Raw genomic sequence first — 20,712 nt, 5'->3', positions numbered from 1 at the left:
CAGTGTTCTAGATCCTTTCCTCCCTTCTAGGGGCATTCGCCAAGGAGACCCTTTGTCTCTATATCTCTTTATCTTGTGCATGGAAGTTCTAGGCAGAATTATAGAGGAAAAGTGCCCCAACAAGCTTTGGTGTCCGGTTAAAGCTTCTACTAGTGGTCTGGCCTTCTCCCACCTTTTTTTCGCAGATGATCTTCTCCTTTTTGCGAAGGTGGACTCTCAGAATTGTTTAGCTATGAGGGAAGCCCTTGATGAATTTTGTTTGATCTCTGGGCAAAAGATCAACCCCTCTAAGTCTAAGGTTTTTTTCTCTCCTAACATCAATGAAGATCTTAAAACAGAGTATTGTGAGGTTCTTGGATTTCAACCTACCAATAATCTGGGGTCCTATTTGGGTTTTCCCATAAGGCATGCTGGGTCTTCTAATCAGGATCTGAATTTTGTTTTGGATAAAGTTAGCCGAAAACTTGCTGGTTGGAAGGCAAATCTTTTATCCTTTGTCGGTCGGAGAGTTCTTATTCAAGCTTCCACTAGTGCTATTCCCTCCTATGTGATGCAACCCACATTTCTGCCCAATAGAATTCTAGACAATCTGGATAGATTAAATAAGAATTTTCTGTGGGGATTGAGCGATGTTAAAAGGAAGATGCATTGGGTAGGTTGGGGGAAAATTACTCAACCAATTACTAAAGGCGGTCTTGGTCTCCAATCTGCCAAAGGAAGGAATCTTGCTTATCTTTCCAAGTTAAACTGGAGACTACATTCTGAAAAAGATGCTTTGTGGGCCCAAGTGATGAGAAAGAAGTATCTTAACCCGAGAAGGATCTTGTCCAACAAGGAAAACTCCCTTCCAAGCTCTCGGACTTGGAAAGCTTTGAAGAAGGGTATGGATACCTTTCAAAAAGGAACAAGATGGAGCTTAGGCAGAGACAGCAATCTTAGTGTGTGGCATGACAGTTGGACATCTCATGAATATCTTCGATCTCTAATGCATGGTCCTCTCACAAGGGGAGAAGATGACCTTAAAGTCAAGGACATGGCTATTGTAAATGGTTGGGATTGGGGAAAGATTTCTATGGTGTTACCTGCCAATGTGTGTAGGGAGATTCAAGCTATGCCTCAAGCGTGTATTGTCAATGACGAAGATAAATTAATTTGGGCAGCATCACCCAATGGGGATTTTAACTTAAATAGTGCTTATAGCATAGCGAATAAGGAAGGGCAACTTTGCTTTAATGGCAAATGGATTTGGAAAATCCCGGTTTTACCAAGGATTCGGTTCTTTCTTTGGATGTGCTGCCATAATAGTTTAGCAACTCGGGAACGTCTTGCTACAAGGGGTATTCAAGTGAACATTGCTTGCCCGATATGCTCCCAACATCCAGAAACCATCATCCACTGCTAAGGGACTGTCATGTGGCTTCTACTTGCTGGCAGAATCTGGGAATGGGTGATCTTGGGCTTGATTTCTATTCTTCAGATCTCTATGATTGGTTGGAGGAAATTTGCAAGCAGATCAAACCTTCCAGTTATCTTCAAATTCCTTGGAGCATTCTTTTCTCCTTTGGCGTTTGGATCTTGTGGAATCATCGCAACAGGGTGGTCTTTAAGAACACTCCCCCGAGCTTGTCCATTCACAAGGAGATTATTCAAAGAGCAGCTGAATTTACATTCTGTACAAAAACATCATCTTCTAAGAATCCAAGAGTTGAAAGACTCATTCGTTGGGAGAGACCAGGTAGAGGTTGGTTCAAATTGAATACGGATGGCGCTTCAACAGGCAATCCTGGGGTAGCGGGTGGAGGAGCAATTATCCGCAATGATGCTGGTATTTGGGTTAAAGCTTTTGCGAGGAATATAGGGAATACTACCAGTTTTCTTGCTGAACTTTGGGCTCTTAGGGATGGGTTACAAATGTGCCAACAGATGCATATTAATGCTCTTGAAGTAGAATTGGATGCTAAAGTTATTTTCGATTTGATGAACAATTCTGGAAGCCCGAATGCTACTAACTATGCTATTGTGGCTGATTGTAGAGCTTTGATATCCCAAATCCCTCAAGTGAAGGTGATTCATTGCTATAGGGAAGGTAATTGCTGTGCGGATGGCCTTGCTAGAATAGGATGCTCTTTATCTTCTAATTTTTTTGTACTTCAGTTATCCCCCCTCATCTATCCTTGATGCTTACATGGTAGACTTGTATGGGTTATCTAAGATCAGGCTTTGTCCTGTATCTGATGTTCTTTAGTCTTTGTTGAATGAAATATCCAGTTTACCAAAAAAAAAAAAAAAAAAAAAAAACAAATCAGCAAATAAGCCTTTTTAAAAATAAATTATTAAAAAAAAGGAAATTTTAACAAATTATTTTTAAAAGCCCCACACCGTTTCAGTGGGTAACCACTATATATATTTTCAACTTCTCTTCAATTTTTTCCTTTTCAGTAATGCCCCTTTTTCCCCTTACGAGAAGATACTTAGTGAAACTTGAATAATGAATCTACACTGCACACTGTTTTGAATAACTTTCTGCATTGTTTTTAAATAACTTTCTGTAAACCAATTTTCTGTTTCGTGTGTCAAGTTCTATAAAAGGAGCAATGTGGGTTTGTTTGTGTTGGTTGAAAAATTCTGATTTTTTAGAGATAGTGAGTGATTTCGTTTCGTTCATCAGCTGATTAGCACAAAACTATTTCTCAGAAACTTTGCCACAGCAATATATTAGTAAAAAATTTGTAGTTTATTCCAAACCTTCATATGTAAGCCTTGAACTCATTTCTAAATATTACATGTATGTTGACATTTTTTATTTATATATTTATTTATTTTGTTCTGATGAGTAATTGTGCTTTCAGGTTTCTCAGAAATCACTCATAAGGCAACAGAATTCATATTTCGGCTCTAGGGATTCCATTTCCTACACACTCTTAGATGCCATGGTCAGCATTCTTAAATCCAATTGGCAAAGCAGGATTTAAATCAGTGATAAGCTCTTAGTGGCTTACAAACCTCAAAAGAGGAAGTTTGCATCGTTTGGCGACAACGCTTTGGGAGATGAATGAGAAAAAAAAAAGAAGAAGTTTTGTTTATGGTTTTTCATTGTTTAAAATTTAGACACATTAAAACTTATTGCTTGGTGTGTTCATGTATTTTAAAATCTGGTAATAAAAACTGAATATGGTTTAGAATTTTTTTGAACTAAGGTCCTTGGAAGCTTCATTGCTTTTGCAAGAATCTGAAAACCCATTATGAATGGCAGGTTATTGATGACTGACTATCTATTTTGATTGGTAAGTTACACACGCACACACACCCAGTGGGTCTCGAACCCAGTATTCAGGACCTCATCCTCCGTCCCTTTATTATGAGAGGAGGAAGTGCCAATTGAGCTATAGCTAATTGGTTGATGACTGACTAACTTTTATAATTGAAAACTTAATAGAAAAGTTACAATTGAGCTTGGCTTAAAAGCAGTCCAGTTTGACGTTTTACATTTAATTTTTATCGGAAGTTGACACTAGGGGTGCCCAGCTTGATAAGCTAACAATTATTTATTTTAATTGTGTTACAATTCTTGCAAGTATAATCGATTTCTTCTGCTCCCCCCCTTTTTGGCCTCTTTTTCTTGTTAATTTTTCTTCATGGGGAAATAAATTTTACCTAACATATGCTTGAGTTGTTATTGTACAATCAATGGATGATTGACTTGTTCTTTTTTATTATTAGTATGGGGACCTTGTTATTCATTCCCTAAGCCCCTAGTAGTTTTCCTATCAACTCTAATTCATCTTATCAAGCTTTTAGTTCTTTAGAACAAATCAGATTTTGCCCTGATTAGTTATGTTTGATAAATTTACAGAAACCCCGTCCAAAGGATAGATTTGACTCAAGAACTAATACGATGAATGATGGAGGTAATGATGCTACTTTGACTGTTTTTAGCAGGGAAGATTGAATTTATTAATGTAATTGTTCCGACAGCTTTTTGACAATACTCATTTTTGTAATTGCATTATGACATGCCCTCCATGCAAAGACTTTAATGTGATTCTTAAAATTTTATTCCTCCATAATGCTGACCAAAAACAGTTTCTTTTTGTTTCCTATTGTTTTAGCCTCACTAGCCACATTGTATGCACAATTCAACATGAACCGACCATGCGGTGTGAAACTCCATATTATTTTATCTCTTGCTAAGAGGAATATCCAAATTTGCATCTATGTCTTCTCTTGAAAATAAGTTGTTGATAAGTTCAGTGTTCCAGCATCTTTTTTCCATATCAATTGCATGATTAATTTGGATAAACTACAACCTGCAATCAACTCTTTTTGTCTGCTTCAAGTCTATGGCCGGTTGCCTTGTTTTTCATGTTTCCATAAAGTAATTTAAATGTTGTATTAAAATCCTTTGGTTTGTCATTTGTATTTGGTCGGCCTTGTCACTAGGAATTCCTTGTCTGAGTAGACCCCATGCCCTTTGAACAATGTATTGAGAGCTTCTTGTGAAATTTTTCTTTAGCAGGATATTTCTTTCTTGTCCTATCTGCTCCCCACTATAAGTTCTTCATAGCTTCACCCCCACCCCCTTCAAAAAAATAAAAATAAAAAGAATTAGAAAAAATAAATTTAGGCTGAGCATGTGATACTGAGTACTCTAAATTTTGAACTTAATGTGCAGCATCCGTATGCTCCTCTTAGCTAACCTATCTTGTTAAGATCTCTAAGCTATAGTTAAATTTAAAAAGTGATTAACTGCCTTGAAATAGCAGTAGTCAATGGCCAAGTAGGTAAGGCTGTATATTAAGGGATAGGGAGTGGATGGTGGGGATCCATGTGAGGAGTCATGGACAGGAGTGTCATGTTTTGATTCATTTGCTATACGCCTGTAATGCACTTAGCTAACCTATTTTTCTATTAACAATGCCACATTTTCAAAAAGGCCCAAAACCTTACCCTTCCATGTTCTACTACCCTTTGTGCAGTAAAATTCAAGGACTAAACCTATTGGAGGCCAGCTTAATAACCTGCATCATTTGACACACCTGCAAGTGAATATGTCTTGTTATATTTATCTCTTATTGAAGTTGTACCAGCATTGTTTATATAATTCTTTATTCTGGTTTCTTCTTTAGGAATGTCAGCTACAATAACATTCAGGGTGAAATTCCATATAGCTTACCTCCCAATGCCACGAATATGTAGGATGTCTGTTTTGTAAATTGTGATTCTTGTATGCTTAATTTTTTTTCTTTCAAGTTTTTGGTGATTATTCTACTTTTTCGTGAATGCAGAAATATGGCATACTACTATTTGAGACAAAATATTCCCCACTCTCTACCAGCCATGAAATGTCTCTAACATCAGTGAGTTACTTCTCCCCCCAAAGTGCCTATTTACTAAATTGCTTTTTCTTTTTGGTTATTCAATCAGAATCTCTTAATTCTTTTCTTGTAGAAATCTAAACCACAATTAGTTATCTGGACCAATTGACAATGTCTTTACCGGCTTATAGAATCTCAGAGAAATGTACGTGTTCTTCACCTGATCCTTACATTTCCTTTTCCCTGGCGTTTGAAGTGAAAAGAAAATAATGCAAAGTACAATATTCCATGAAATACAAAGAGGATGTTGTTGATGCTAGTAGAACCTTGAGAGGGTATGAAGTTGGTGATGATCTTGATGAAGGTATGTAGCAAATTATGCAGCAAACAAGAACTCTCCAAATACCTTTTAGTGTACAAGGATTGGCTATTGTAAATACTTTTAAGTGTACTATTCAAAACAGGTTTTGTGTAGCAAGTAGTGATTCATGTTTCAAATTTAAAAATGTAAAGGGTAATAGACAGAGTAGTTGAGTTATGTTGATTTGTACAATTTGTTTCATTGTGTTAAAATAGTAGTTGATTGGTTGTTGTAATTCAATTTGGAATTGAACAATTGCGTTTATGTTTATGTTTTGAATCAGGTTATTAAATTTTGATCAATGTGAAAGAGTGCATTCAAATTTTTTTTTTTATTAAAGAACATACTTATTTCAACGTTTACAAACTGTTGAAATTTATCTTAAGGTACCTTATACCAATGGTTGAGTGCATGTGGAAAAAAGTAAGAAGCATACTTTTATAATAATACTTCGACGTTTATCAACCGTTGATAAAAGTGTAACATTTTTTTCAACGGTTGCACAGGCAATAGAAAAAAGTTCTTGACATAGTTATTAATGGCGGTTCTCGATGGTCATTTAAATTGTCGAAAATGCTATTTTCAACAATTTTTAGTACTTTTTTCAATGATTTCAACCGTTGAAAATAACCAAATTTCTTGTAGTGATTTCTCTTTATTAAATATTCAAAAAGTTAGTGGAGGGTAAGAGCTTAATAATTGAAAAGTTAGTGGAGTGTAAGAACTTACCTGGATATTCAATCGTATAAGACTCCAGACAATAATGGACAAGTTTGGTGTGGGTGATGTGCAAGATGTTCCATGCACCTTCATATCAAATTGAAACCGTGATTCATGACTCAAGTCATGAGCCAACAAATAACTTCCACGAAGGTGAGGTTTCATTCCATTATTTCCATACAAACTTGGAATTGACTTTTGCAATATAAAGTTGTCCTTATCTTTGTTACTTTCTCACTTGAACATCAATGAAAAATACAACTTCTTGTCCCGACCACCTATATGTTTAATTAAAAGGATAGTACGGTCATACCGTGCAATAAAAATTTACCAATTTCTTCTATTCATCAACCCCAAGTCAAAAATGTCAGGAAACAGTAGCTCAAATTTAGTGCACCGAGTGATTGTTATTTTTATTTATTATTATTAAATAAATCAATAAGAAAGAGAGCTTGATGGGCCTAGTCACTATTCTTTTTTAGTCCTAAAAACTATCTGCCATACAAAATCAGCCCATCTGACTTATAAAAGTAGCCCATGACAAGATTGTGAGCAATGAAATTTTACATTCTGATGTAGAAAAAGAAAACCCAAAAAAAAAAAAAAAAAAAAAAAAAACCCCTTCAGCATGAGCTTTACATCTTCAATAATTGCCTGTGAGGCTCAATTGATATCTGATGAGTTCTTATGTATAGAGTCTGTAGAGTGTAGACCGACCTGGAAAACTGTTATATGCGTGAGAAATTTTAGCTCAGTGGCTAAAAACATCTTGAACTAGTGGTGCATGAGATTTCTTCTAGAGGAGTAAGTTTAAGTTTGACTATTCACTCTTTCTATGGTTGTTGCACCTAAAATTGTTCCATCAAAGTGACACTCCTGATCAGAAAATTGAGTTGGAGTGAAGACTGACACAAGTTTACTTTGTTCTGTGAAAGTTGAAGAGATGCAAGTGTTTTCTTTGGTCTTGCAGTGAGAGACTTTTTCACAGAAGAATTGGAAAAAAAAAAAAAAAGAAGATATTTTGATGAGATTCAGAAGAAACAGGTGGATAAGAAAAAAGACAAGGAAAAAAAAAATGGAAAGAAAAGAAGACCAAAAAGAGAGAGGAGTTTGGGTGGGATTAATTTTTTTTTTAATTACAATTATATTAGGTCACAACAAATTAGAAAAAAAAATTCACGCGGTGAACGTCATAAGAAAATTAAATAAATTAATAGAATATTAAACTAGACTACACACAACTAAAAACAAAGACTCTTGTAAAAATATTATGATATTTTATTGCGTTTTTAGACTTATTAAATTAGTGCTATTTTTCTTTAAAAACAAAAAAGATTGTGCAATTGACACAATGCTTTCACAATAATTTCATAATAAAGTTTATGTAGCAAGTTGTTATTAGTTTTTATTTGGACTTACTACTGACAGCATATTTTTTTATCTACCATTAACAACTTATCACATAATTAAAAAAAAAATTACATAGATTTTATTGTGACTATTTTTGTAAAAATATTGTGCCTATAACTTGCATTTTGGGCAAAAAAATATTTGAAAATAATCATTACTTTAAGAGAAGTGCTATATCCACAACAATTTCACATCAAATTATAGTGGTAAGTTGTTATTAGTTCTAATTTGAATCCACCATTTAAATTACTTTTTTGTCCACCCATAACAACCAATAATAACTAGTCGATTAAAATTTATTACGAAAGTATTATAAAAATATTGTAGACAAAAAGAAAAGAAAAGATAAATATCAATAATTGTCAATTTAAGGAGTGCCAAAATGGACCTATTCTATGAACGTAAGAAATATGGTTTTAAGAAAAGATGATGAGAATTGGATAGACATATGTGTATTGCTGTTAAACTGATTTTTTTGAGATGAAGAATCTTGATATGTTGGGATGATGAGCATAGTATAGACACATATGTAAGCTTTTACATTGCTTTTATTATGCTTAAGCATTGCTGAAGACAACATATTTGAAATGCTGGAGCTATTTTAAAGTATTGAGTTTGTTTTCGTAGATATTACTGAGTTTTCACTTGTTGCTTAAAAGCTTTTGTTCTAACTACTATGATTGTTTTCTGTTGTGTACATGAGCTGCAACATCTCAATTTATTGACATCTTGATGTTGAAATTAGATTCCAGATCAGAGTTGGTGGATCTTATATGAAGTCTAACTTTATTTGAGAGGTTAGACTAACTTAAGCCTTAATTTGATTCTCTCTTTTTGATATTATTTTGTCCATAATGTTTTGTGCATTAATCTCAAGTTAAAGATCTGGTTTTATGTACTAGACTTAATGTCAAGTATCTTCGGGTAGTGGTCGTATGTGGTGTGATCTTTGTGTGAGTGAAAATGCAAGTACTTCAGAAACTATTAGGATGTGTATCTCAGTTAATCAAGTTGTTGTAGTAGTAAATTCTTCTTGAAAGGAACCTACCATGTTTAATGATGTGGTTTACCTAATCCATCACAATAGCTTGGAAGAGAAAGCTCCCTTAAGCTTGGTTGGGCTCATAATGGCTCCCTGATTGGGCAGGCCTAGGCCCCATATCCAGCACAAATGATAACATTTGATATTGCAATGCACTATCCTGCGCTTGAAAATGTGCTTCATATGCACATGGATGTGGATGCTCCTTTGCCAGTAATTCGAGTACCTTGCATAATGCTACTACATCTTTTTGGATGAGAGTATTTCTTCCTTTTTCAAAGCAATGGACAAAAACGGTTGTCTTAGATTTTGTTTGTGTAAAATAAAGTACCAAGTACATAGAATCACACAAAATCACCCTCAACACATCAGGTACTTCATCAATGTGCTAAGTTTTTACAAAATGATATAGTAACATTTAAAAATAAATGACCACTGTACAATATGCAAATCATTTCCCCCCTTATTTTATTCCTCTCTCTCTCTCATCCACAAAAATCTCTTCGGCTAGCAATGGAGGAAATAGGACTCTGCATCATGCAAGGCTACGTGGTTCCAACAATGTGACTGGGGAGATTGTGGAGGTGGCGTTGTGGTGGGTGTGAGTTCACAAATCAATTGGAAAGTTGGGAGTGAGTTTGCAAATTGATTCGGCTGTGATTGATGGGTTTTATGGAAGGTTGTTGGGTCGAGAGTGGTGGCACTGGCCCTTTGCGTGGGTTGTTGAGTGTTTTTTTGGGTGGTTGTTGGGCTTTGTGGTGCAGTGGCTGTAGTCGTTGGGTTTTGTGTGAAAATTTCTAGGTATTTGAGCGGTGGTTGGGTTTTTGTGAGGGTGGTTGCTATTGGGTTTGGTGTTTTTATTTTTTTAATTTTTAATTTTAATGGATAGAAGTTGCTGACTTGCTGCTGGATTTTGGAATTGGGTAGGGAAAAAAATATTATTTTAATTAGCGGTATTGCAAAGGAAAAAAAAAAAAAAAAAAAAAGAGATGTCAGATGTGTTTAAAAAGTTACCTATCAAAAAATGATTTGCTAAAAAGTGGGTAGTTATTAGTTAAAATAAATTATGTAATTTTTGGTGATGTAAAATAGATTTATTTATTTCTTTTGCACGTTGGGGGTAAAAGTTAAACACACTTATCCATTGGTATTGAACAGAGAAAAAAAAGTCTCTCATGCAACCCAAACCTCAATACACTTTCATGGCCAATTTGGAGGGAAGGAGAGTAGAGTTCCAACTAGATTAAATTACAATGCAGCATTACAGTGAGCTACTCATTTGATGATGAGATTAAATAGCACACCATTGTTTAACTATTCAAACAAGATTAAATTACAGACTATGTTCTCCACTCCAACCTAACACACTAACCAAGTTCTCTCCTTGCACCAAACTTCTGAAATTATCTAAAGCCATGTCTATCCAAAGTCTGAAATGAGCACTTTGAGTTAAAACCGAGATCCTTTACCTTCCTACTGGATTTTATAGGACTTGGAAGGCCTTTTGAGCTTGGAGATCTGCTAGAAACCACTAGTCTTGCCAATCCTACCACCACTTGGCACTTCAGTAGTAATAAAGGATATGAGTTTATTCTTATATGGTGAAGAGCTTTCAGAGCATGTATCAAAATTCATGGGCCTTATTTTTCACGAGCTCATTGATCTTGCCTTTTCCTTTGCAGATTCAGTTGCATTCATGTAAGTTGGAACAACAGGAGAGCTTGACAAAGAATTATGATCTCCCAATGAGCATGGTCTCCTATAATGAATTGATACTCTGGGAACAAATGTTGGAGAATTCAATCCTTCCAACTTACTTTGTCCCTCAACATTTCTTAGCTTAAGTTGCCTTCTTTCATAGAGTCCTCTCTTTGTCTTCGATTTGAAGTCAAAGTCTAGTCCAAATCTTCAAGTTCTCTACTTAGGGTAATTTGTGTATCTACCCATTGATCCAACCAATGCCTTCATCTTCCACTTACTAAGTTTTGATCCATATCTGCTGACTACTGAAAATATTTTTAGTTGAAAACATCAGTAGTTGAACCAAAATTTGAGAAATATATAATCATAAGATCATAAAGCAAAAGGACCTTACCAGATGGATAAACCACTACTCCTTTATCCGTTCTATCTTAAGCATGGTCTCTTTCCTACTCATAAACAATGCAACTGACTCTTCCTTTGACAAAACACTGTCATCCCACCTTCTTTGATTCCTTGTGTCTATCTGAAAATCATAACATTTTGCCATCCATAACTTAGAGACAAAGTAAGTTAAAATACTATAATGTAAAATGGTTAATTAGACAGGCAGAAGACTAATGTTCCTGAAAGAGATAAATGAGAAACAGGTATTTATGGGAGTTGTGTTGTTCACAATAGAATAAGCCAGTTCTTGCAGCATCACATACCCTTGTTATCTTGTCTTTCCAATTCTGCGATTGTTCACTTCCATCATAATTCTAAGTGCCTTCCACCATTCCAAATATTCTTGCGCAGCCTTGTGACTGAATAATTACAGTGGACTAGAAGAACTTTAGGGTAGTTATAGTTTGGCATCATACAGCTCTGCCTCACAATTCCCTTCTAAGTCCACAAAGTTTTCCTTGCCTGCAAAACTCTCACAAATATTTTCATAATTTTACAATCTGTGAGAACTTAAAAAACAGGTCTAATTTGTGTCCCCCCCCCCCCCCCTCTCTTCTGCTGCTATTATTAGAGTTAAAAGTAGACATAAATTTTCTGTCAATACCAAATTCCTGATATATGTTTTCTTCTATCCGGCAGAACTATATCATATACATAGTTTCCAACACATATCAATTACCAGAGAAAAAATAAAATTTGAGAAATGAGATATGAGATAGAGAGACCTTTAAACTCACAAGGTAACCCTGAAAGGCAGACTGAATTCTAGTAGCAGCAAATTCATGGATTTCTCTCACACAGTGATGGTTGGACTGACGGGCTTCACCTTGAACTCTAATGACTGAAAACTCTTCCACTTCATTTACACATTGATGGTTATATTGAGGGGTGAACTGGACAACTGCAACAGCAATTAGAGCAGTCGTAACAGCTGCTTCAGCAGCAGCAGTGGTGGCATGGGCCACAGCAAGAGCATGCTTGATCTGCTCTTCCCCAGCCTCACCAAGAGTTCTTTCATTTAATGATGACGGTGAAGTGAGCGAGGCTAATCTTTTGATCTTAAGCCCTCCAAAAATCCTGATAATTGTTCTAGCAGTAAGGAACAGAATCAAAGACCAAAACTGAACAAGTAAGCAAATTACTTTACCATTTCTTGTTTAGAGTTTGTCTCTCTTATAATGAACCTCTGCACTATGTTGAACCTGCTCTTCTTCTTAGCCATTGGAGAAACAATAAATTACATTGGTCTAAGAAGGTTCTGATTGATTCTGCAACTTCGCTGGTAGGGTGGTTTCTGGTAGTACATACATGCATCAGTTCAGAAGAAGAAGTTAAAAACCAATACCAATACAGAATACTATTGATTAGCACTTATCAAAAAGAATACTATTGATTAGTAATTGAGCAGATTAGTCAGTGAACTTGATGACAATTGACTCGTAAACTTTTACTCCTTGTAAGATTTGAAAACTGGATTCTAAGAAGAATAAGGTAGAACCTCAAAGCCACTTTGCAAAAGCAATTGTCTAGTTTCTCAAATTGCCAAAAAATTAATGCTTTGGAAATTGTACATTAGTACATCTTTGTAGAATGTGAATGATATTTAATAATTTCTTACCAATCTGCAATATCATCTATTAATGGTATTCAGCAAATCAAACAAGATTCACCACATCAAGAAATTTATTTTCTCTTCGACATGGATGCTAAGTCAGAGTGAAAGCCTTAAATTCTGGTCAAGAAGAGGACTAGTCTGCATAAAAGAGGAAGCTGTAGAATTGGCATGCTAACAAGCATTAGTGAGGATTTTCCTGGGATTTGATCAACCAAGCATTTAGAAAATCACTAATGCCACTCAGCAATGTCTTCCTAACTGCTCAAATCCTTCGAACTAGGTGTTTTGCATTGCACAATAATGGCTGCAATCCTCAGAGTGACTAGTAGGTACAACTGCAGCTACCACACCTTTAATAAGTGCATGGATTGAGCTTTCACGAATTGTCTGAGAAAGTACTACGGATTTACTTTTAGCCAACCAACTTTAACAGTGTATCACAATTTGGTTCCTCATTTGATCTTTGCAAACAAAGCTTGCACCTAGCAAGCAACTCTTCCTTTTGTAGTAACTTCTACTAAGATCCAAAATTTGGTTCCCTGTTTGATTTTAAATTCAACAAATCGTTTCCAATTGTAGACAGGGGGTTTAAAGCTACATTTAGGGAACGATTCCCAGTCATTGCTTTGTGACAGATCATGACCACATGCCTGCCGTAATTAAGAGCTTGAGAAACATCGGCAGCCTTTCCTTTGAGCATGGCTCTATAAAACTGCATTCCAAATAGCCCAAAGAGTGGCTGCAATTACAACAATAATAGAATAAGAAAAATCAGTATCCAAAGAGCATCTCTCCACCCAAATAGGAGCCAATTAGTACCATAAAATCAGCTCCAGGGGGAGCACTTTAGGATAGATTTCTAACCAGTTAAAAAAATATATATTGCAGAGAATATGAATCAATAATGCATGCAATATAAGAAGTTAAAATGAAATAACTATTGCTATTCATTTATTTAATAATAAAAATTTTAACATTTAAATGAAATTCTGATATTTATGAAATACCTGCCATCTGCAGCACAGGTGAAATGAGAAACAAATTTTTTTATGGGAGTTTTGTTGTTCACAATAGAATAAGCCAGTTCTTGCTGCATTACATACCCTTGTCGTCTTGTCTTTCCAATTCTGCGATTGTTCACTTCCAACATAATTCCAAGTGCCTTCCACCATTCCAAATATTCTTGTGCAGCCTTGTGACTGAATAATTACAATGGACTGCAAGAGCTTTAGGGTAATTATGGTTTGGCATCTTACAGCTCTGCCTCATAATTCCTTTTCCCCGCAAAGCTTTCCTTGCCTGCAAAACTCTCCCACATATTTTCATCAAAATTATACAATCTGTGAGAACTTTAAAAAAATAGGTCTAATTTGTGTGTGTGTGTGTTTTTTTTTCCTGCTATTATTAGAGTTAAAAGTTGACATAAATTTGCTGTCAGTACCAAATTCTGATATATGTTTTCTTCTAACAGGCAGAACAATATCATATACATAGTTTCCATCACGAATCAATTAGCGGATAATAAATAAAATTTGAGGAAGGAGATATGAGATAGAGAGACCTACTTTAAACACAAAAGGTAACCCCAAAAGGCAGACTGAATTCTAATGGCAGCAAATTCATGGATTCTCTCACACATTGATTTTTGGACTGAGGGGCTTCACCTTGAACTCTAATGACTGAACCTTCCACTTCATTTACACATTGATGGTTATATTGAGGGGTGCTGGTGAACCAGACAATCTCAGCAGCAACTAGAGTAGTTGTAACAGCTGCTTCAGCAGCAGCAATGGTGGCATGGGCCACAGCAAGAGCATGCTTGATCTGCTCTTCCTCAGCCTCACCTAGATTTCTTTCATTTAATGATGATGGTGCAGTGAGCGAGGCTAACCTTTTGATCTTGAGCCCTCCAAAAATCCATTTCCTTCTCCTATCCTGATAATTGTTCTAGCAGTGAGGAACAGAATCAAAGACCAAAACTGCACAAATAAGCAAATTACTTTACCATTTCTTGTTTTGAGTTTGTCTCTCTTATAAAGAACCTCTTCACTATGTTGAACCAGCTCTTCTTCTTAGTCATTGGAGAACCAATAAATTACATTGGTCTAAGAAGGTTCTGATTGATTCTGCAACTTTGCTGGTAGGGTGGTTTCTGGTACTACATTCATGCATCAGTTCAGAAAAAGAAGTTAAAAGACCAATACCAATACAGAATACTATTGATTAGTAATGGAGCAGATTAGCCAGTGAACTAAATAATAATTGACTTGTAAACTTTTACTCCATGTATAAGAATTGAAAACTGGATGCTAAGAATAAGTTAGAGCCTCAAAACCATTTTGCAGAAGCAATTGTCTAGTTTCTCAAATTGCCAAGAAATTATTACTTTGGAAATAGTACATTAGTACATCTTTGTAGAATGTGAATAAAATTAGAGAATTTCTTACCAATCTGCAATATCATCTATTAGTGGTATTCAGCAAATCAAACAAGATTCACCACATCAAGAAATTCATTTTCTCTTCAACATGGATGCTAAGTCAGAGAGAAAACCTTAAATTCTGGTCAAGAAGAGGACCAGGCCGCATAAAAGAGGAAGCTGTAGAATTGGCCAGCTAACAAGCATTAGTGAGGATTTGCCTGGGATTTGATCAACCCAGAGTTTAGAAAATCATGAACGCTGCTCAGCAATGTCTTCCTTAACTGCTTAATCTCCCAACCTGGTGTTTTTCATTGCACAACAAAGGCTGCAAACCTCAGAGCTACTAGTAGGTACAACTTCAGTTACCACACCTTTAATAAGTGCATGGGTTGAGCTTTCATGAATTATCTGAGAAAGTACTATGGATTTCTTTTTAGCCAACCAACTATAACAGTGTACCACAATTTGGTTCCTCATTTGATCTTTGCAAACAAAGCTTGCACCTGGCGAGCAACTCTCCCTTTCTGTACTAACTTCTAATAAGATCTGAAATTTGGTTCCCAATTTGATCTTAGATTCAACAAATCATTTGCAATTATAGATAGGAGGTTTAAAGCAACATTTAGGGAATGAATCCCAGCCATTGCTTCTTGACAGATCATGATCTTGTGCTTGCAGTAATTAAGAGCTTGAGTAGCATCAATAGTCTTCCCTTGAGTAGCAGTAATTAAGAGCTTGGCTCTATAATACTGCATTTCCAAATAGCCCAAAGAGTGGCTGCTATTACAACAATAATAGAATAAGAAAGATCAGTATCCAAAGAGCATCTCTCCATCCAAATACGAGCCAATTAGTACCGCAAAATGACCTCCCAGGGGAGCACTTTAGGACAGATTTCTAAACAGTTAAAAAAATGAATTGCAGAGAATATGAATCAATAATGCATGCAATATAAGAAGTTAAAAAGAAATAAATATTGCTTTTCATTTATTTAATAATAAATTTTTTACATTTAAATGAAATTTTGATATTTATGAAATGCCTGCCATCTGCAGCGCAGGTGACAATGCTTTGATCAATCTATGCAAGACACAATATTTGTTTTGAAATGACATTTTGTGCACATCTGCTGATCATCATGTCGCAGAACACAATATGTAGCCTGCAATCATCAAATCACAGCTGATAGCCAACCCAATAACTCAAATAAATTATTATGTATAAGAGGCATTAACGAGGTGAAATTTCAAACACGATACAATACCTCTTTTAGGTATTTTATCATACAGCTGCGTGTCCGAGCATATATGGTTTGCATAATTTAACTATAAGAGATATTGATGAGGTAAAAAAATTGAACATATGGTAACCAAAATTTAACATACCTCCACGTTTTGAAATTCCAAAAGAAGGTTTATCAGTTCCAAACCTAGTCTCTGTTGCAACAATGTAAGAATTAGCTTGGGTTAGGTTTTGAATTATTGAAATCGTATTGTATTTTAAATACAAACACAGAGTATTTTCTTGTATTCAGCTTTGGACATGTAAATACGTAATGAACAATGTTATGAAACCAATTAAATATCTAAACTTTTTTCCTCTTTGTTTATTGCTGCTCCTCCTTCTCTAATGAAGTGGTCAAGATCAACATAAGTTATGAAATAGTCTAGATCATTTATATCATGCTAATATTAGGTGGGTACACCTTTTAAGGAAACAAAAATATTAATGGACTCAAAGTAATGAAATACCTGCCATTTGCAACATAGGTGACAATGCTTTGATCAATCTATGCAAGGCACGACAAATGTTTAAAACGACATTCTGCACAAGCATAGTACTAAAAGGGCACATTTACTGATAACCTGCAATCATCAAATCACAGCTGATAGCCAAGCCAATAATTTAAACAAATCACAAAGTATATGAGATATTGATGAGGTAATAAAATTTCAAACACTATAAAATATCTCTTTTAGGCATTTTATCGAATAGCTGCCTGCCCGAGCATAAAGTGTTCACATAATTCAAATAAATTACAAACTATTTGACACTAAAATTTCAGAGTGCCAGAAGTTCAATTGTTAAAAGAGGAAAATAATTAAATTTAACTTACCTCTGTGTTCTGAAATTCCAATATAACGTTTAGCGGTTCAGAAGCTAGTCTCTGCTGCAACACTACAAGAATTAGCCTAGGTTAGGGTTTGAATTATTAAAATTGTATTGTTCATATACAAACATAGAGGATTTTGTTGTATTCTGCTTTTGATGTCAACAATGTAATGAGAAATATTATGAAACCAAATAATGTTGTGCCTGGAAGGAAGGAGTAACTATTATGAGTAAATATTGCTCTTTGTTTTACAATTTTTTTATTGCTGCTCCTCCTCCACCTTATAGACAGACCTATCATCAATCAGAACGCAAGGGACGTTGGCTATCTTGGACCACTCTCGCCCGCCTTTCTTGCAGTGTTGTTTCAGCAATGGACACTCGTTAATATAAAGTCGCAGAAGCGAGGGAGGTAGGCCCTTCTCTGGGAGGGATGCGAGTTTAGGGCAATTTCCGATGCTCAATAGTTCAAGAGCAGAGAGATTTTGAAAGCCCAAAGAAGATAGAATTACTATATTTGGAATGCTCCAAATCGTTAGCTGGGTAAGAGAGGAAGGAAGCGTCATCGTCAGCTTCCCATCTTGCTCATCTGGAAACGACTGCCAATCTGGAATTCCACCATCAATCCCATCAATCCAGAGTGATGTAAGAGAGGTTAGTCTGTGCAATCCCCACACAGTTACTTGCTTACAGATATTCTCCCCGCCAAATGAGAGTGATGTTAGACTGGTGGGGTAACCCTCTTCTGGAAAGTATATGATGCTTGGACAAATGAAGATACGAAGAGAATTGAGGTTCGGCATGCAGTTGGGCCAGACCTCCAGTTTCTCACAGCCGTGGATCGAAAGCTCTCTCAAGCTGGTGGGGAGTAACCCTCCATCTGGGAAGGAAACAAAACTAGGGCAGTTTATTATCTCTATCTTATTGAGGTGGCAGAGTTTGTGTAGGCCCACCGGTAAGGATTTCATCTTTGCACAACTTACGATTCCAAGATATTCAAGAGACGCATTGTTGGGTAAGTTGTTCGCTATTGACTCCATCTTTGGACAGTTCGATACAGAAAGGTATTTAAGAGCTGTAGGTAACTCGTTTTTTGATGATAAGGATGTCAGCTCTATGCATGACCGAATCTGAAGGCGTTTAAGCGTTTTCAAGAGGTCGCCACTTGATGATAAGCATTTTAGAGATGGACAGCTGGCAATATACAAGTTCTCAAGAAGAGAAGAAGAATTAGAAGAAGCCTCTCCCTCATCTGCCAAAAACTGCAAATTCTCACAATCTCTTATACCTAGCGTTTTCAAATTTTGAGGCAACTGACCTCTTGAAATCAACGTCAAAGAATTACATCTCGAAATGCTTGCCTTTTCCAAACATGTACAATTAGAGATTGACAAGGATTCCAAACCACTACAACCATAAATATATAGTGTCCTTAAAGTAGATGTCAAGCTGATGTTGACAAGGCTTGAGCAATCTCTTATACCCAGCGTTATAAGGGATTTGAATTCATCCTGCCACAAAGATGTTAGCTCCTTACAATTATCTATCTCTAGATTTTCTACCTTAGCTAACCCATGCATGAACTCCTCCGTCAAGCTTTTCACATATGGAATAGAAAGAATAGTTGACTTTGGAAAGCATAACTCATCTGTACTCACCACCCCTTTACATCCCTTAATTTCTAATGCATGAAGCTTTGGGAAGTTTGGAATTGAAACGTCCAATTGCTCACATCCATTAATAGAAAATTTTTCCAATAATGGAACATGGTGAGGCAATTTTCCTTGCAATTTAGGGCATTTAGAAATAGAAAGCTCACGCAACCGAGGGAATTCTTCATACTCAACTTTGCATGGAATCCAATCTTTCCATTCTTGCATATCCTTAAAGCAAAGTGACTCTAAGGATGGAAAAGGTTTTGTGCAATCTTTCCCATAAAACTCAAGACCAACGGTTTGCACTGCAGACAATCCTACAAGGACAAGGTCTCTCAACAATGGTAATTGTCCAATTGTAGGTAAAGATGTACATTTTCTGCACCTCTCAATCCTTAGGAGCACCATTTTAGAAAATGATGGATGTCCAAACCAAGTTGGGAATTTTGCACCAACATAGCCATCAATTGAAATTTCTTTCACCGTTGTTGAAGGTTGTAGCATGTCAAGAATATCTAGACTCGCTCTTTGATCAAGCTCGGACTCCCATTTCATCACTAATACATTTAAATTCTTCTTACCAAGTAAGTTGGCCCTTCTTGCATCCTCGACTTCAAGCACGTTCTCCAAGTGTGAAATGCAAAGTGTTCCCTTAAGAGACTCCAAGTTCATCAAGTCTCCTATCTTTGATGCAGTATCTTTCCCCACAACAAAATTAGACAATGTTTGTAGGTTTTTTAACTCTTTTATTCCCATTGGCATCTCTTTGATTAAATAGGCCCCTTCAATATCAAGATGCCGAAGATTGACTAGATTTCCAATTTTCTCCGGTAACTTTGTGAGTCTCTCACAATATTTCAATATTAATGTTTGCAAATTGTATAAAGAACTTGTTGATTCTGGTAAACTTCTAATCATAGTTTTAGAAAGGTTGAGGTATCTTAGATGTTTCAAATCACCGACTGAACTTGGTAACTCAAAAATTTGATATTGAGATAAAGATAATACCCTTAAACATCTAAATTGTGGCAATAGACAACTAAAAACATAATTTGTTAAGTAGCTTGAGTACTTTCTTTGTAGTGGTAGGAAGGTCCATAAACGCATATCTTTTGTCAAGCCTTTAAATTTTGTGATGCCATCATATTCACAACGAGCGTAGGAGAAATGACGTACCTTTGTAGAAATCTTGGGTTGCATATTACCACCTGATTTATCTTCCAACCAATAGCACAAATGTCCCGCTGCCCATTGAGCTAAATCATTGATTAAGTCGTGCATGACAAAGAGTGATTTATTCCTACTTGATTGTTGAAAAAGTGATCGCTTATATAAATCACGAAAATACTCAATACCAAGATCTTCCATTGGTTTATGCTTTTCTGATTCTTGAACCAAACCTTCCGCCATCCATAACAAGACTAGTTCTTGTTCCTTAAATTCATAATCTTTTGGGAATAGTGAACAATAGGCAAAACATCTCTTTAAATGTGAAGGGAGATATAGATAGCTCAATCTAAGGGTTGGTAGAACATCATTATTTTCTTCTGACATATCCCATACCTTGTTATTGAGCACATTTTTCCACTCATCACAATGTATAGTACGTAATAGGCCTCCAAGAGCTTTTGCTGCCAAAGGCAATCCCTGACACCTTTCCAAAATTTTAGGACCAAATTCTTGAAGTTCTGGATATGCACTAAAATCTGCTGTCCCCAATGTGTTTTGGATAAATACAACCAAGCAAGCATCATCTGACAACTTGTTCAACTTGTAAGCTTGAGTAGTGCCCATTATTGATGAAACACGATCATTCCGAGTTGTGATGATAATCTTACTCCCTGGAGCCCCAAATTCAAATGGACAACGCAGTCTAGTCCAATCATTATAGTTTTCATTCCATACATCATCC

The 20,712-nt window shown here is 35.9% G+C and overlaps 2 protein-coding genes and 1 long non-coding RNA gene across 40 annotated transcripts in view; 1 reads left to right on the top strand and 2 right to left on the bottom strand.

Moving 5' to 3' along the window:
- The window catches only part of LOC126724225 (putative disease resistance RPP13-like protein 1), a 285,952-nt gene that overhangs the window by 107,475 nt on the left and 157,765 nt on the right, over positions 1 to 20,712 (bottom strand). For 6 of the 18 annotated variants that reach the window (XM_050428655.1, XM_050428656.1, XM_050428658.1 and 3 more), the window contains exons 3-5: positions 17,350 to 20,200; positions 17,150 to 17,211; positions 16,785 to 16,898 (exon numbers count right to left, since the gene is read on the bottom strand). In XM_050428655.1, the coding sequence (XP_050284612.1) occupies positions 17,406 to 20,200 (2,795 nt within the window). In that variant the 3' untranslated portion in view covers positions 16,785 to 16,898; positions 17,150 to 17,211; positions 17,350 to 17,405. Of the gene's footprint in view, positions 1 to 11,822; positions 12,074 to 12,143; positions 12,291 to 12,614; positions 13,351 to 13,714; positions 13,911 to 14,176; positions 14,547 to 14,616; positions 14,770 to 15,058; positions 15,814 to 16,418; positions 16,470 to 16,784; positions 16,899 to 17,149; positions 17,212 to 17,349; positions 20,201 to 20,712 lie in introns of all 18 variants that reach the window. The other 12 variants (XM_050428663.1, XM_050428665.1, XM_050428664.1 and 9 more) reach the window with 8 other exon arrangements.
- On the top strand, positions 3,097 to 5,916 carry LOC126724252 (uncharacterized). Of its 3 annotated transcripts, XR_007654826.1 has the most exons (5): positions 3,097 to 3,908; positions 4,977 to 5,042; positions 5,127 to 5,192; positions 5,286 to 5,357; positions 5,449 to 5,916. It is a non-coding gene; the product is annotated as an uncharacterized LOC126724252 (long non-coding RNA). The 3 variants fall into 3 exon arrangements; XR_007654825.1 differs by lacking the exon at positions 4,977 to 5,042 and having other exon boundaries at positions 3,113 to 3,908; positions 5,449 to 5,888; XR_007654824.1 differs by lacking the exons at positions 4,977 to 5,042; positions 5,127 to 5,192 and having other exon boundaries at positions 3,122 to 3,908; positions 5,449 to 5,888.
- The window catches only part of LOC126724227 (putative disease resistance RPP13-like protein 1), a 248,182-nt gene continuing 237,441 nt past the window's right edge, over positions 9,972 to 20,712 (bottom strand). For 7 of the 19 annotated variants that reach the window (XM_050428672.1, XM_050428673.1, XM_050428675.1 and 4 more), the window contains 3 exons: positions 11,260 to 11,458; positions 10,944 to 11,075; positions 9,972 to 10,854 (listed from right to left, as the gene is read on the bottom strand). The gene's annotated coding sequence lies outside the window, so the exon portion shown is untranslated. The remainder of the gene's footprint in view (positions 10,855 to 10,943; positions 11,076 to 11,259; positions 11,459 to 20,712) is intronic. The other 12 variants (XM_050428687.1, XM_050428682.1, XM_050428689.1 and 9 more) reach the window with 3 other exon arrangements.

The sequence above is a fragment of the Quercus robur genome, chromosome 4, assembly GCF_932294415.1.
Source record: "Quercus robur chromosome 4, dhQueRobu3.1, whole genome shotgun sequence".
Classification (NCBI taxonomy): domain Eukaryota; kingdom Viridiplantae; phylum Streptophyta; class Magnoliopsida; order Fagales; family Fagaceae; genus Quercus; species Quercus robur.
This window is presented reverse-complemented; position numbering and strand designations above follow the sequence as displayed.